General features: G+C 44.6%; 1 protein-coding gene across 2 annotated transcripts in view; it reads left to right on the top strand.

Moving 5' to 3' along the window:
- IRAG1 (inositol 1,4,5-triphosphate receptor associated 1) overlaps positions 1–15,719 on the top strand; it is a 151,475-nt gene that overhangs the window by 94,208 nt on the left and 41,548 nt on the right. For both annotated transcript variants that reach the window (XM_069091217.1, XM_069091216.1), the window contains 5 exons: positions 221–301; positions 1,542–1,591; positions 6,801–6,836; positions 7,535–8,143; positions 10,815–10,893. In XM_069091217.1, coding sequence (XP_068947318.1) covers positions 221–301; positions 1,542–1,591; positions 6,801–6,836; positions 7,535–8,143; positions 10,815–10,893 — 855 coding nt within the window. The remainder of the gene's footprint in view (positions 1–220; positions 302–1,541; positions 1,592–6,800; positions 6,837–7,534; positions 8,144–10,814; positions 10,894–15,719) is intronic.

The raw sequence follows: 15,719 nt of genomic DNA, 5'->3' as shown, positions 1-15,719 counted from the left end.
AGAGAGAGAGAGAGAGAGAGAGAGAGAGAGAGAGAGAGAGAGAGAGAAGGAATGAAGCAGCCCCAGCCTCAAGGAGCTTGAGACAACATGTAAATAAATAAGCATATACATATATGTGTGCATGTGTGTACATATATACATACATACATACATACACACACGCATGCTCTGATCTGTTCCAGTGAGAGACTGACATGACTTTCGGTGTTTGTTCCTGCAGCCATTTCCCCAAACCTCAGTCCTGGGGCTTCTCCTGCAGGTTCCCGGAGCAACTCCCTGAGCAGCCCACCCTCGCCACCAGGTAAAGTGAACTGAGTACTGAAGCCAGGGCTCTGTAAGCCAGTGTGCCCGGCCTCCTGCCTGCCAAGCTGCTCGCTCTCACCTGCGGGAGGAGAAGGAAGCTTTCCTGTCCTTCTTTGGGTGCCCCTGCCATGATCCCCTTCTGATTCCACCCGCCTCCACCCCAGCTCCAGATTCCAAGGCAGATCAGGAATGGGTCAGCTGACTCTTCCTTTTAGCAGGGGCTCCATTTGAGGGCACATGAGGGAGGTTGACCGCTGGATCAGACCTGGGGTGAAAAAGAGCCAGTGACATTATAGCAGGTTATGGAGAGTCAGGGTCAGCCACAGGATGGTTCCACCAGACCAGAGGCAGTGTGGGACAGTGGACAGAGCACGGGACTGAGTCAGTGAGACCTGGGTTTGAAGCCTGTCTGGACACTTAGATGTGTGATGGTAACAACTCAAGTAACCTCTCTGAGCTCCACAGTCCTCATCTGTAAAATGAGAGGCTGGACCAGGCGACCTCTGCATCCTTTGAAGCTTTGGCCTGGCCCTGTGGTTCCCTTTTCAAACCCGAGGACAGACAAGGAGACAACCTGCCATGTTCTCTGCTCTTTGGTACCATGTATGTAAATGGATCGTATGTGCAAATGAGGAGACAATTTTCATCAAAGTGGGAATTCCCCTTTTGGTAATACCTCAGCCCATCACAGGATAATCATAGCAACATCAACCATAAGAAACCTGAAAGGTTTGCCTCCCCCATTAGAATGGGAGCTCCTTGAGGGCACAGACTGTCTCACTATTGCTTTCTCTCCCCTGCACCCATCAGGGTGGCTGGAGCAGGGAGATGTTTAATACATGCTTCTCATTCATTCATTCAGCTTAGCTTCACACAGCTCCTAAGTGTCAGAGGTGCAGGTCTTTACTCCAAGTTCATACTCTATCCCTTTCTCTGCTGACTCTAGACAGGGCCTAAGAAAGTCCCCTAAATCCGTCAGCATGTACCAAGCTCTTCTCAGCCAGAAGACAGCACCTCCAGAACATTCTACCACACCAGGATACTCAGGAGGCAAAACGTGTCTGTGATGGTTTGGGGATGAGATTCTATGGATCTGATGCCTCTGTCCTAGGCAGCACAGGCACCCCTGGCTTAGCTGCAGCTATGAGCCAGAAAGCAGACATCGCATTACCCTACAGGGGAAACTGCCCCTGGCTGGGCTGTACCTTCCCAGCTCCCTGTCCTCTTTGCTCTTCCAGGTTCTGAAGTGTGTGCTGCCTCGCTTCCTGGGCCAGGATCTCCACTACAAGTAAGAATACTAGCCTTTTGTTAGACACAGAATGTTACAAAGTTCTCAACCCAGAATAGAGTTCACACTGATGAACTACTCAGCCCCTGAACCAGCAGTATGCTGGTAAAGGTTTAACAGGCTCTTCAGAAAATGCATGTTTAATAAATGTTTGCTAAACACACTTTTAAGTTTTATTTGCATCATTAACATTTTCTCTAGCACTTTAAGTTTGGACAATCAACAAAACAATACCTAAAGGCCTGATTTAGAGCATTAACCAATTACTGAGATATTAATTCTTACACTGAAAATTTAATAATCCTAGCCGGCTCCAACAACCCCTGCCCTGAACACACTGGACACTGGGGAGGGGTCCTGAGATCAGCCAGCAGTGGGGGCACCCAGAATCGTGGGAATAATAATAGCTTGCATTGATGTAGACCTCTGTGCTTAAATTGTATATATACACATGTACATGTGTCTCTCTATGTGTGTGTAGTATATACACACATACACATACTTACATATACACATGCACATACATACACAATACACGTGCACATACACATACCCCATACACACATGCACATAGACATGTACACACATACACTCACATGCATGTACCTAGACATGTACACACATGCACATATACATATTCTGCACACACATGCAACCACATATTCATGCAATACACACATGCACATATATTTATGCAGCACATACACGTGTGCACAATGCAATAAACATATGCACACATGTACATGTGTGTACATACGCACATGCAGACATACATTGCCTACATATGCATTTGCACACACATATACAAAATACGCATGTGCACACACATACACATACACGTGGATATACACACTAACATATATGTATACCTTGCACATATGCACATGTATGTGTATACGTGCATTGCGTATATGTACATGCACATTCGTATAATGCCTTGCATGCACACATGTCCATACATGTATATGAACACTCATATACAAGCCTGCACACATATGCATGTATGCGTACATATATACATGCATGTGCACATACATGCACATACACATGAAAAAGACTTTGTGGTACAGTGGAGAGAGCACTTAATATGGAGCCAGTGGCCCAGTTTCACATTCTGCCTGTCACTTACTTTGCATGACTTTGAACAAATCACTTCTTCTCCCTGGGCCTCAGTTTCTTTACCTGTAAGATGAGGAGGTGAGACTAGAAGGCTTCTGATCTCTAGATCTCTGGCCTCTTGATCCTAAATCATTTCAATTCTCTGGGCCTCAGTTTCCTCATCTGTAAAATGTATGTAGTGTGTGACACTACCTGGTGTCACACACCCCTTCCAGCTCTAAATCTGTGACTCGATGATACTGCCTTGCACTTTCCTCAAGACAACTTTGTGAGATAGGGGTGGATTGTGCAAATATTTTTTTCTCTACTTGATAAATTAGTAAACTGAACCTCAGAGAAATGAAGCTGCTTAACACCAGTCCCGCAGCTAGAAAGGGTTGAAGCCAGAATTAGAACCCAGGTTTTCCGCCTCTGGGTCCAGTGAGCTCTCCACAGTCCCCACACTACCATGCATCCCAATATGTCTGCTGTTCTTTGGATTCTGCTGGCCTTTGTCCTGTTTCATCTCATGAATTTATTCATATTTCTCCTTCTTCCCATTTGTCAAGTCTTATGACCCTGCCACATTTCATTCTGTTAATATACCATTCCTGTGGCCCTAGGCAAATATCTTTCCAGGATTTATTTGTTTTTTCTTTCTGTTAAAACAGCTTTAACTATCTTTGTACTAATAAATCAGATAGGTGCCCCCTCCCATCCCAGAATAGGACATAGGTTTCTAGAATAGGAAAAAGCTTTAAAAGTTATCTAGTCCTATCCTTCCTCATTTTAGTCAGCTGGCCAGTCAGTCTATAAACACAGTGCCAGGCACTGTGCTAAGTCCGGGGGATACAAAAAGTGACAAGAGACAGTCCTTGCTTTCAAGGAGCTCATAATTTAAAGAGAGAGACAACAAGCAAACACATGTGCAGATAAGCTAGGACATAGACAGGATGACTAGGGAATAAGAGAGAAAAGGTGCTAGAATTAAAAGGCATTGGGAGTTGACATTTTACAGATGGGAAAATTGAGGCTTGGAGAAGTACTGATATGCCTAAAGTCACCCAGGAAATAAAAAACAGAACTGGGATTTAAGTCCAGATCCCCAGACTCCAGCAGACTTCTCCCTACTAGAGTCCTATTTGGAGGGTCCCTGGGTCTAAGGGTAGCTTCAGTTTTATATCTCTTATTGCAATTAAAAATAATTATACCAATTATTAGAATCCAGGGTCAGAAGCCATCTAGTTTGACCTGTATCTGAGCAGAAATTCATTCTACAATATGCCTGACCTTAAGTGTTCATAGACCCTCTGCTTAAAGATTCCAAATGAGGGGGAGCTCCCTACCTCCCCAGGCAGCCCATTCCATTTTGAGAGGAACTCCAATTGTTAGGAAGATTTTCCTGATATTGAACCTACATCTTCTTTCCCGCAACTTCCATACGTTACTTTTCTAGGTCTGCCTTCTGGGGCCTAGAAGAATAAGGATAATCCTTCCATATGCCAGTCCTTCAAACACTGAAATTATCCTGTCCTTCCTGAGTCTTCATTGGTTTCTTCAACTTATCCTACTATGTTAGGACCTTAAAGCCTCTCACCAGGAAGGTTATCTTTCTCTGAATATATTCTGGAGTCTATCTTGTTCCTAGAATGATGACCAGGGCACAACATGACAGAAATATGGCCTCCCTGGTTCTGGACATGATGCCTCTTTTGGTGTAGCCTGGGGCAGCATTACGTTTTTTGGGCTGCTATGTCACATTGTTGCCCCATATTGAGCTTGTGGTCCACTAAAGCCCCCCAAGTCTTTTTCACAAGAACTGTGCAGTCTAGTCATATTTGTCCCAACACATTCCTATGCAATTGATTTTTTTAACCCAAGTAAGTGACTTTGCATTTATGTCTATTAAATTTCATCCTATTCAATTCAGTCCAATGTTCTAGCCCATAAAATATCTTTTTGCCTCCAAGATTTGTCATCTAGCTATTCCCCTCAGCTTAATTATATCTGCAGTGCTGACAAGCATATGTCTTCATTCAAGTCACTGACTTTAAAATGTTGAACAGCTTAGGGCCAAGCACAGAACCCTGGGGCACTCTGTCAGAGACCTCCATTCAAGCTGACAAAGTCACTGATGACTATCCTTTGGGTCCCAGTCATTCAACTAGTTTTATTATTTATTATATATTACTGTCTAATTTATCTCCATCTTGTCCCCAAGGATACATGATAATTATCAAATGCTTGGCTTAAATCTAAGTGCACCATGACCTTACGTTTATAGTTTTGTCTTTATCTTACAGTCTAGTTACCCAATCATAAGAAGAAATGAGCTTATTCTGGCATAGCTTGTTTTTGAAGATATGATGCTAGCTTTCAGTGGATACTACTTCCTTTTCTAAGTGTTTACAAACCATCCCCTTTGACAGTATATTCTAGATTTTGCCTGAAATTGAAATCAAACTCAGTAGTCTAGAGTTGGTATATTCCAAACTCTTCCATGTTTTGAAAGTTGGCACACTCTTTGCCTATCTCCTTCATTCTCATGGCACCTCTCCTGACATCCAAAATTTCTCCAAGATGGCAGCGCCCCAGCAATTCTATCTTCCAGTCCTTTCAGTACATGGAGATGCCATGCCTTTGAGCCAGGTGACTTGGATTCACTGAAGATGCTGGATGCTAGCTTACCCTTTGCACTTTTACCATGGGATTCCACTTACCACTAACTTTTATAACCACTGGATCTTTGTCATTTTTGACAATTTTTACCAATTTGATGGGCACAAACTACCTCACTGTTGTGTTGATTTGCATTTCTCTGATTAGTAGAGTTTTAATACTTTTTCAAGTGAAGAGGGACAATTTTGGCCCCCCAGATACTGCTGAGATTATTTCCATCTACTCTGTCTGAACATTCTCTCATTTGCAGCTTGTTATTATATGTGTTATCTCCTCCTTTGGAATGTGAGGTCCCAGAGGAAGGACTGTCTTTACATCTCCAGAACTGAACCCAGTGCCTGGCACACAGTAGATACTTAATAAGTGTTTGTTGGCTGACTGAATCTGAGAAATGGATATTCATATCCTTGGTTAATTTGGCCATTGGCCAATAGGCCTTATGCTTAGACATTTGTGGCTGGTACTTACAAATTCTAGACAGCAAATTTTTATCAGATAAATTTACCATTATCAGATAGATTTTTTTTATTCTCCTGATTTGAAATATGTCATCTTTAATTTTTTAAACTTTTTATCACATTCTTCATTAGCATCCACAAAACACAGAAGTAAATATTTTTTTAAATGAAGGGCAAGGGGCGGCTAGGTGGCACAGTGAGTAAGAGCACTGGCCCCAGAGTTGGGAGGACCTGGGATCGGTTCCGGCCTCAGATACTTAACACACACACAAACTGGCCGTGTAACCTTGGGCAAGTTACTTAATCCCAACTGCTTAAAAAAAAAATAAAATGAAGGGCAAAATCTTACATTTTAATGTGCTTTGATTGATTATGCAGAGGCTCTAATTTTTAACAAGATAGAACCAAATGAATTAACAAATAAGCAAAAATAGTTATTTTGTTCTATGTGCTATTCCAGGTCTAGCTGAAGCTCCATTGGCTAGTTTTCTCTCTTGTCTCCCTCTCTCTTTTTTTCTATATAATTATAATCAGTGTCTATATAGATATGGTTCTAACAATTTTCCTTGACATCATCACCTGAGTGTCTTTCCCTATTCCTCTGTGTGTGCTTCATAAAGTTTTATGGTATCTTAATATTTCATTATGTAAATATGCCATAATTAACTTAACTATTTTCTAACCTTTGGACATAGAGGGCACCTCCCAACTTTTTGCTACTACAAAGAAAGCAGTTTTGACTCTCTCTATATATAGGTCCTCTCTTTCTTTTTATATTTTCGGGATAAAGTCCTAGCAATGAACTTGTTGGGTTTAAGAGTATGGTCATTTTTGCTACATTGGTTTCTATTTTGCAAAATCTCTTTATATTTACATAGTTAAATCCATCTGTTTTGTTTCAACTAAGAGGCCAACATTTCAAGAAGGAATGCTTAATTTACAATATCTAATTTGGGTTTATTTATTGCTTGCAGAAGGGAGATGAGCCATCATTTCACCTTGACCTACCTGTGAGTTTACTTTTCCTACTCAGTTTTAACATTCTGTGTGCAGGGCCCAGTGGTTTCCACCCACAAGAGGAAGATGCTGGTGATGCCCATCCACTGGACAGCATTTGGTGGGAAAGAAGGGGATACTGTGTGTGGTGGGATGCTAGAAATTGGCCAGCCCTCCCTGTTATCTTTAATGATGATGCCAAAAGTCAGGAGCCAAGCTTGGCAGGAAGTTAGGTCTCCGGTGAAACCTTACTTATAAGAGTCCTGGTTCCAGGGTCATAGTCCAAGTTTCTGGTGGGGAAGAGGTAAGAATGTAGGTCCTCCCCTTCATCAGTATCAGAATTTATTTGTTGGTTTTAAGATCCAAATTGAAATCCCCCTCTCTGTTTCTGGGCTGTATTGGGCGTCAGAAAACCTGAATTCACATTCTAGCTAGGTTTCTTAACACCTGCATAGCCATGGTCAAATCTTGCTGGTCCTCTGTTTCTGCAATTACAAAAATGAAGAGACTAGACTAGACTAGACTGGACTAGGTGACCCATAAGTTCCTGTCTAGCTCTAAACCTACAGTTTATTTTTTATGCCCATTCTACAGATGAGGACATTGAGGCTAAGAGAGGCTAAGTAATTCTCTTATCCCACAGCTAGGAATGCTCCCTCTTGTCCTGGAATCAGTTGTGCCTACTTGTCTAATCATGGCCTTCTTCTTTTAGAACACCACCAAGGGGCTAACAGACCGAAAGCAGAATGACCAAAGGAAGGTGTCTCAGGGACGTCTGGCTCCTCGCTCTCCCAGTGTTGAGAAATCCAAAGAGACGTTATCTGAACAAAAAGAAAATTTTGATCCCCTTAAACACATAGAGAACACTACACTCAAAGTCCTGGCTTCTGGCAGTGGTGGAGGGAAAATGTCCCTCAACAGCCCTACAGGTGCTAGTGAAAAAGACCCAGGGAAGCCACTTCTTAAGAAACCCAAGGAAAGTGACCCTCTCCTGAAAAGCAACCTCCAGGGCCCAGGGCCAACTCCGCAAGGAGCCCAGGGAAAAGGCCCAGCCTGGGAGCCACTAAACTCCAAGACCTCCTCAAAAGCTGACCTCAAGTCTTCTGGATTCCGACCACCTCTTCAGCGGGGGGTATCCTGGGACAGTAGCCCCATGGAGCCAGGGCCAAAGGACAAGGTCATCCCCAAGCTGGCAGCTGCAGAGGAAGAGAAACGCTTTCCCAGCAAAGCTGGCAACAAGCTCCCCAAATTATCAGGATTCAAGGACTTTCAGATCCAGGTTCAACCTGTGCGAATGCAGAAACTGACCAAGCTCAGAGAGGTGCGTTCTTTGTGGGAAAAGAGTGGGCTAGCCCTGGAAACAAAGAGGGCTAGCCTTAGCAGCAAAGTGGGCTAGCCCTAGGAACAAAGTGGGCTAGCCCTAATATCATGGAAAGAACACTGGATTTGGAGTCAGAGGACATGGGGTCAAACCCTAGTTTTGCTGCTTAGGATCTGTATAACCTTGGGCAAAGCACAGAACCTCTCTGGGCCTCAGTTTCATCACACGCAAAAGGATGAGAATGGTCTAGATGATTTCTTAGGTTCCCTCCAGCTCTAAACCTAAGATGCTCTGATCTTGCTTCACTTCTCCTGTACTGAGCTCAAGTAGATAGCACTATGGGTCTAGACTTAGACATTGAGGAGGCTTCTTTTTGCCATGCAGGGCAAGCCTTCAAAATAATAATTTGGGGGGAGGAGGGGAGATTGGGCTCTGGTTAGGAAGCTCCCTCTACCAATGCAGACTAACATGGTCTCTGCGGCTTCTAGTCTTATAGACTTGCTTAGTGAACTGAGAGGCTAAATAATTTGCCTAAGGTAACACAACCAGATTGTGTCAGAAGTGGGGCTTAGACCCAGGTCTCCCTGACTCTGAGGCTGGCTTTTCCAGCCTTTATTCCATGTTACTTCTCATTAATATAATTATCATTATCATATTATTGAGAGGTATCATGGAATTATAATTAATGATAATTATTATTATTCTATCTGATCCAATAAACATTGGTAAGGGCTTATTATATGCAGAGGGTTGTTCTAGGTACTGAAATTTTGGACCAGGTCTGTGATTGCATCTAAGTTGGGAACCCCTAGTGTAGACACCCCCCCACTGAAGGAGATCGCTCATTGCTCTTCCCACCCTGAGAGCCTTGCCTGGGACACTGAGAGGTGTTGTATGTATGAGGGACTTGATCTGAGATGTCTAGTGACTGTATCAAGGCTGCCCAGGTGATATAAAGGTGAAAAATTACAATCTGCCCTAAGGCACAGTAGCTAGAACATTGCACTTGGAGTCAGGAAGACCTGAGATCAAATCCCATCTCAGACACTTACTGGCAGATCACTTAACTTCTCTGAATCTCAATTTCCTCATCTGTAAAATGAGGATAATACCATGCTTCCCGGGGTTGTAATGAGGATCAAATGAGACAGCACACAAAGGTCTTTGTAAACCCCAAAGAGTTATAAATGGGAGCTGTTATTGCTGTCATCGTTATTTACTGAGGAGGGTCAGGGGAGAGAAAAGACAAAAACACAAATACCTCTGCTCTAAATAAAACTGGCCAAGTAAAATGGGGAGAGCTACAACGAAGGTCCTTCCTAGGGTCCAAGGAAGGAAGGCTCAGTTCTGGAACGGGCTGGCTTCTGATCCGCAAGGGCAGAGGAGTGGAAAGGGGCAGGCTGGAGAGGGCCCTCAGCTGGCCGGTTCTTGTGGGCTTCAGGAACTCTGTGCACCTCACCACAGTCTTTCTTAGTATCCCCCGCATTTAGAACAGACTCTGGCACAGAGAAATGCTCAATAAATGCTTGTTGATGGACCGACAGGCAGCGATTGTACAAGCCAGCACTCCAGGTGTTCCATGAGGAAGGTGTGTTATTCACATATAAGTGAATCTTCTGGAAGAGGCCAGCCCTGCATGCTTCAGGCTGCCTGGCTTCCTGGTTTCCACGTACAGTATGTGACATGTAAACAGGAACCAGATGACTAAATACCTTGTCAGTCCTAAGTACTGTCATGGCCAGGGATGAAATAACCCTGCCTCCCTCCGAGTTCCAAGAATCCTTTCCTTCCTGGTGATCTATCAACAAACTGTCTAAAACTCTCTCCAGAACAGTCACTGGAGTTCATATAACATTCCCTTCCTGACATCTGAGCCCGGCTTCTGGGGTCACAGAATCATAGGACTCTGGAGCCAGAAAGGCTTTCGGAGGTACTTAAGTAACTTCAAGCCAGTGCCTCCACCCTCTTAGATGTGCAGAATTCCTTCCAAAGAAAAGCCTTTACAATCGGATCTGAGCACAGGACCCCTTAGGAAGAGCTGCTTCTCTCTGCTTTTAGGGTAGAGAAATTGGAGGTATCCAGTGATGGGGGAGACAATCTCCCATAGCTCCTTTTTTCTTCTTCCATAATAACTCCCACCCTCGCCCCTAGGCTTCAGTATGACTGATGTTCAAAGAGAGAGAGGGAAACCAGGTTTGGATGGGAACTGCCAAACTGGAGTTTCCCCTTCATCCCCAGAGATGTGAGAGGCAAACAGAGGAATCCTGGCCTTCGAATGGTCCCCTGCTGATTTGTCCTCAGGTTAAATTACCGCACCATCCCACATCCCTTGGCTCCTGGGCACACGATCCTGTTCTTTGCCCTTCTGTACCTACACAGGTGACTAGTCCAGGCCCAGGGTTGGGGAGTATGGAGCTCCTGGACACTGGACTTTAGACACTGTGACACTGACTTTGCACGCTCTGCCTCACTTAAATCCGATCCACACGCAATTCAAGACTTCCCCCTTGTGATGTCACTGGTCCTCTTCAGGAATGAAGGACAAGCACCAACAATAAAAGTCTGTTCAAATAATGGGCTTAAGGCGGCAGAGACACGATATAGTGTGGTGGGTAGACAACACCCAGCTAAGCCAAACTCTCTAAGAATACTGTCTTTTCCTTCTGCCTAGGAACACATCCTGATGAGGAGTCAGAACTTGGTTGGCCTGAAACTTCCAGATCTCAGTGAAGCTGCGGAACAAGAGAGAGGTAGGTGGGATGCAAAGAGGTTCCCTGCTGCCAACAGGCCCACAGAGCCCCTCCTCATCATGCTGCTATCATAGCCCAGCATCTCAGCCTGGCGCCCCATGTGTGGTCCCCAGGCTTCATTCTCTTTGTCTCGTTGGCACCTGGTGAGTGCTGGTCACTAAGGCTCATTTCCAATCCTCACATCTGTGAGCTCCTTGAGGGTAGAGACTGTCTTTTTGCCTCAATTTGTATCCCTAGAACTTAGCACAGTGCTGGTACATGGTAGGTGCTTAATAAATGTTTATCAACTGACTGACATCCACATCAATTACCAGCCACCATCAATCCTTTTTCATTTTTGTTTATGTAGCCAAAATGGCTCTGTCCTCTGTTTTCTCATTATCAGAGGCCCCAGGTCCTCCTTGCCTCACACCTGGCTTACTGTAGTAGCCTCCTAACTGGTCATGTCATCTCTCTAGCCACCAGAGTGAGCTTCCTAAATTAGTGTTTGGTCATGTCTCTCCTCTGCTCAGATGTCATCAGTGGTTACTACCCAAAGTCACACAGGTAATGTCAGAGACAGGATTAGAACCCAGGGCCCCTGAAAATATCCCCTGCCTTTCTCGCCAACCTCCCCAGGTTTTAGTGAAGATCAAATGAATTAATGGATATAAATGAGGAGGGATTGTGGTCTTCCCCACAACCCAGTTCCTTTTATCAGGACTGTCTGTGTCACTACCTGCCTTAAGGTAGTGATATCAGATGGCAATGAAGGTCTAACTTGGGAAGCCTCTCAGAGGAGGGTGTAAAGCCACGCACAAGCAGCTTTTCAGAGGACTGCTGCTGTGAACAGCTTTCAAGATTCTGATTATATAGTAGAGTGAACTCTCTATTCAATAACAAATCAGAACAAAAATTCATAGAAAATCAAGGTACAGCATTCACAGTGTTACAACTTATCACAGAAAATCAAAATACAGCATTCACCATGTCACAACTCAACAGCTTATCACTAAAATGGCCACATAGTTTTCACCAAAGTGGTCACATAGTTTTAAATAAAGTACTTTCATTTAGTCAATCACAAAATTCTTAATTCCTTCACAAAGTACAAAATTCAAAGTTCTCCACCCCTAGGTCACAGTAAATCATAATCTTCTCAGTCAGTACACAGTATCCAAGTAAAGTCTTTCAGCTTGACTCGAGGCTGGCTCTCAGTTTCCATTGTTCCTCTTCCATGGTCCCAGCTCCAACTGTCACCTGGGTTCAAAGGCAGGCAGCTCCCAGTTCCTTGTCCAGCTCCTTGTCCAGTTCTTCGTCCAGTTCCCATTCCATATTGAAGGTCACAGTGTCCAGTCCACTTCAAGTTCTTCACAGTTTCTGTTTCTGGGAAGACAAAGCTTGACAGAGCCATGATAATATCCATACACATTGCCAGCACCATCATCAATTCAATATCTGCATGTGAAATCAACTCAGACCCACCAACAAGGTCTGAGAACTCAACACAAATCATCAACTTAGAAATCAACACAGACTCACAAACAAGGTCCAAGAGGTCAGCACAAATCACCAGCAAAGTCCCAGGACCTCTAAAACCCTCCTCCAGGACTTCTGTAAACATACAACCAGAAAATCCTCTTTCAGGGCTTCCAGTAAGGTCCCAGGGCTTCTGTACAAAGCATCACAAACAAACATCAACACAGACAGAGCAGACAAACAGGGTGCCGGGATACCACAAGCTTTCTCCTTCTTGACTCTGTTACTATGAGAGTCCTCTTTTCAGTTATTCTTGTCTCTAACATGGAAATTCTCCATATATATATATATATAGTCATTAGCTCCTCCACTTCCTATTACAGGAGTTCATGAGTTCTAGGGTTCACAAGTTGTGGGGTTCACATGTTCTGTTTCTTAACAGACTTGATACAAGTCTCAAAAGAAACTTGAACTGAAACAAAGTGTTAATTCAATAGCTGAAACAAGGTGTGGACTACTTCTGTGCTTGCCATTACAGAGGGCTGCCCAGAGAGTTCCCTCCCTGAATGGCAACAGTGGTCCTTCACCCCACATTTCAGCAGATTCTTGAAGGCTGTCTCGACACAGCTCTGAGAAGCACCAGAATGAACTACTGTGGGCAGCTATGTCTTCATGTGGATACCAACTCCAAATTTTCTTCTAAATGTTTATATTGGTCCCACTGTGAGAATTTTTCCAGACAAAGAGCCTTCGCTGGGCTGTGGAGGAGGACAGACAGTATGTAATTCAGTCAGTCACCGTGCATGTGTGTTCTCTGAGCACACAGGAGAATGACAAGGCCCAAAAACCCTCGGGCGACATTTATAATCAAGTTTTGAGAGACATGAAATAATCAGAGAAAAATTCAAGACAGCTTAGAGTTTGAGTATCTCAACACTGGGAGGTTTCTTCAGAGCCATCCAGCCTAGCCTTCTGTCCAGTGCAGGAGTCACTCACCCAGGCTAGCTCCAGGCCTTGTCAGTCGGTCAATGAGTCTATGTTCCAGCCACTATGCTGAGCACTGAGGATACAAAGGAAGACAAATATCACAGTCCCTATCCTCAGTGGGGGAGACAACACTTTTTTAAAAGCCCATGCATACACGATACATACAATGTAAAATGGCAGGTAATCTCTGAGGGGAGACACTAGCAGTCCAGGGAGGGGAGTCAGGAAAGGCTTCTTGCAAAAGGTGGGGTTTGAGCTGAGTCTTGATGGGAAGCCAGGAAAGCCAGGAGGCAGAGGCAAGGAGGGGGAGCATTGGCAGAATTAAATCACTTCTGTTCCTGGGGTTTTCCTCCACAAAGAAAGGGCAGTCTAACAAAGGAGCTCATTTTACCCAGAGAGAGAGTTTGCTTAGGATCATATTGGGTTTGAGGTATCAGCAGTACATGCAGGTGGGGACTGGAAGGGACCTTGGAGGTTCTCCTCATTTTACAGATGAGGAAAGTGAGGCACAGAAAGTTTAAGTGACTTCCCCAAGGTAAGGCAGGTGGTTAGTGGCAGACCTGGGGATTAGACTTGGGTCCTCTGACCCCAGAGCCAGGGCCATGCTGCCTTTTCCATCAGGGAGTTACAAATGAGGTGCTGGCCCTCAGGGAGGTAGGTTTAAACACAAGAGCTCAATTGTGCAATCTTTCACATTCAGGTTGATAAAGTTGAGACGTTGGTGACATTACAGCACAGGCCTGAACAACTGGCCTCCCAGGGGCTGCTTATGGCCCCGGCACGCTGAAGATTTTGGGCTGCCACAAAGTACGTAGGGGATGTTTTCTAAGGCCCTTCAGTGGGCTCCAAGTTGTGCAGGCCTGATTTAGAGAGAAATGAGAAGGCCAAGGACAGAGCAGGAAAGGAGGCTGACATTGACAGAAGCAGAAAGAGCAGCCACTGAAGAAGAGGGACAGAGGAGAGAGTCCCTGAGAGGCTGTGGACAGCACAGCACTGGGCCTGGAGACAGGAAGGCTCGGATCTCAATTCTCTCTTAGACACTTGCTGGGTGACCTTGGACCAAAGCACTTACCCTGTCTGTAAAATGAGGTGGTTAGAGTATAACAATTCAGGGCTTCTTAAACTTTGTCTACTCATGACCCCCTTCAATGCTTCTTAAACTGTGAGTTTAAACCCTTTAGGAAGCACTGGACTATATGATCTCGTTGTTGTTGTTGAGGCCCTGTTTGGAGTTTTCTTGGCAAAGATACTCGAGTGGTTTGCCATTTCCTTCTCCAGTCCATTTGACAGATGAGGAAACTGAGGCAAACAGGGTGAACTGACTTGCCCAAGGTCACACAACTGGTACATATCCTGAGGCTGGATTTGAATTCAGGAAGATGAGTCTCCCTGATTCTGGGTCAAGAGCTCTGTCCACTGTGGCACCGAGCTGCCTTCCAAAGGACCTCTAAGGTCCCTTAAAACTCAACATATGTGATCTATGGTTCTTTGTGTCCTCAACAGTTAGCAGTGCCTGGAAAGAGTGAGCACCTCACAAATGCTTATGGGCTGACTGCCTATCGTACTATGACTATCAGGAACTGGAGAAGGTTAAAAAGTAAGAGAAGTGACCAAGGGTGGTGTGATTGAGTGTGGTCACTAGTGACCTTTAAGAAAGAAGTCTAAGTAGAGGAATAGAAAACCAAGTTGAAAAGGCTTAGGGATTGTTGAGCCAGATCAGATGAATGAATGGATGGATGGATGGCTGGATGGCTGGCTGGATGGCTGGCTGGCTGGTTGGCTGGCTGGCTGGCTGGCTGGCTGGCTGGATGGATGGATGGATGGATGGATGGACGAATGAATGAACAAATTAACAAATGAAAAAGCACTTACTATGTGCAAAGCACTGGAGATACAAAAGCTCTCAAAGAACTCACACTCACATGGAGGAGATGAGCATATAAAAGCTTTTAGCTGTGAGTCAGTAGATGGGTTCTGAGATCCTTAGGGGACAGAGGTAAAGTAGCTAGTAATGTATCCTCTTTGATATCTTTTCCACTGATACAATCGTATCATTTTCTGATGTTGACCCATCTCGCAACACCAAAGACTTTGGTAGTGAGTAGGCCACAGCTAGAGAGTGAGTGGCCAGGCTGTACTGTATCTGCACAGGGCTGCTTTCCAGAATGACTGTGAGGGCTGGGCTGGAAGCAGGGCTGGGGGAGGAAGGGGAGGTCCACGGCATTGTCATTCTTAGGCTCTTAGGTTTACCTGCCATTTGGTTGCAGTTGGTGGTGGTAAAAAAGCTCATACTATATAAAGATGATTCTTTGATGTTTGGTGGCAAATGGAAAGAAAGGCAGAGAGAGAGAGAGAGAGAGAGAGAGAGAGAGAGAGAGAGA

This window comes from Petaurus breviceps, unplaced genomic scaffold (genome assembly GCF_028583685.1).
Source record: "Petaurus breviceps papuanus isolate PSGF00001 unplaced genomic scaffold, PetGlider_PUasm1.0 188, whole genome shotgun sequence".
In the NCBI taxonomy this organism is placed as follows: Eukaryota; Metazoa; Chordata; class Mammalia; order Diprotodontia; family Petauridae; genus Petaurus; species Petaurus breviceps.
Note: the sequence above shows the minus strand (reverse complement) of the source record. Positions and strands in the feature narration are given on the sequence as shown.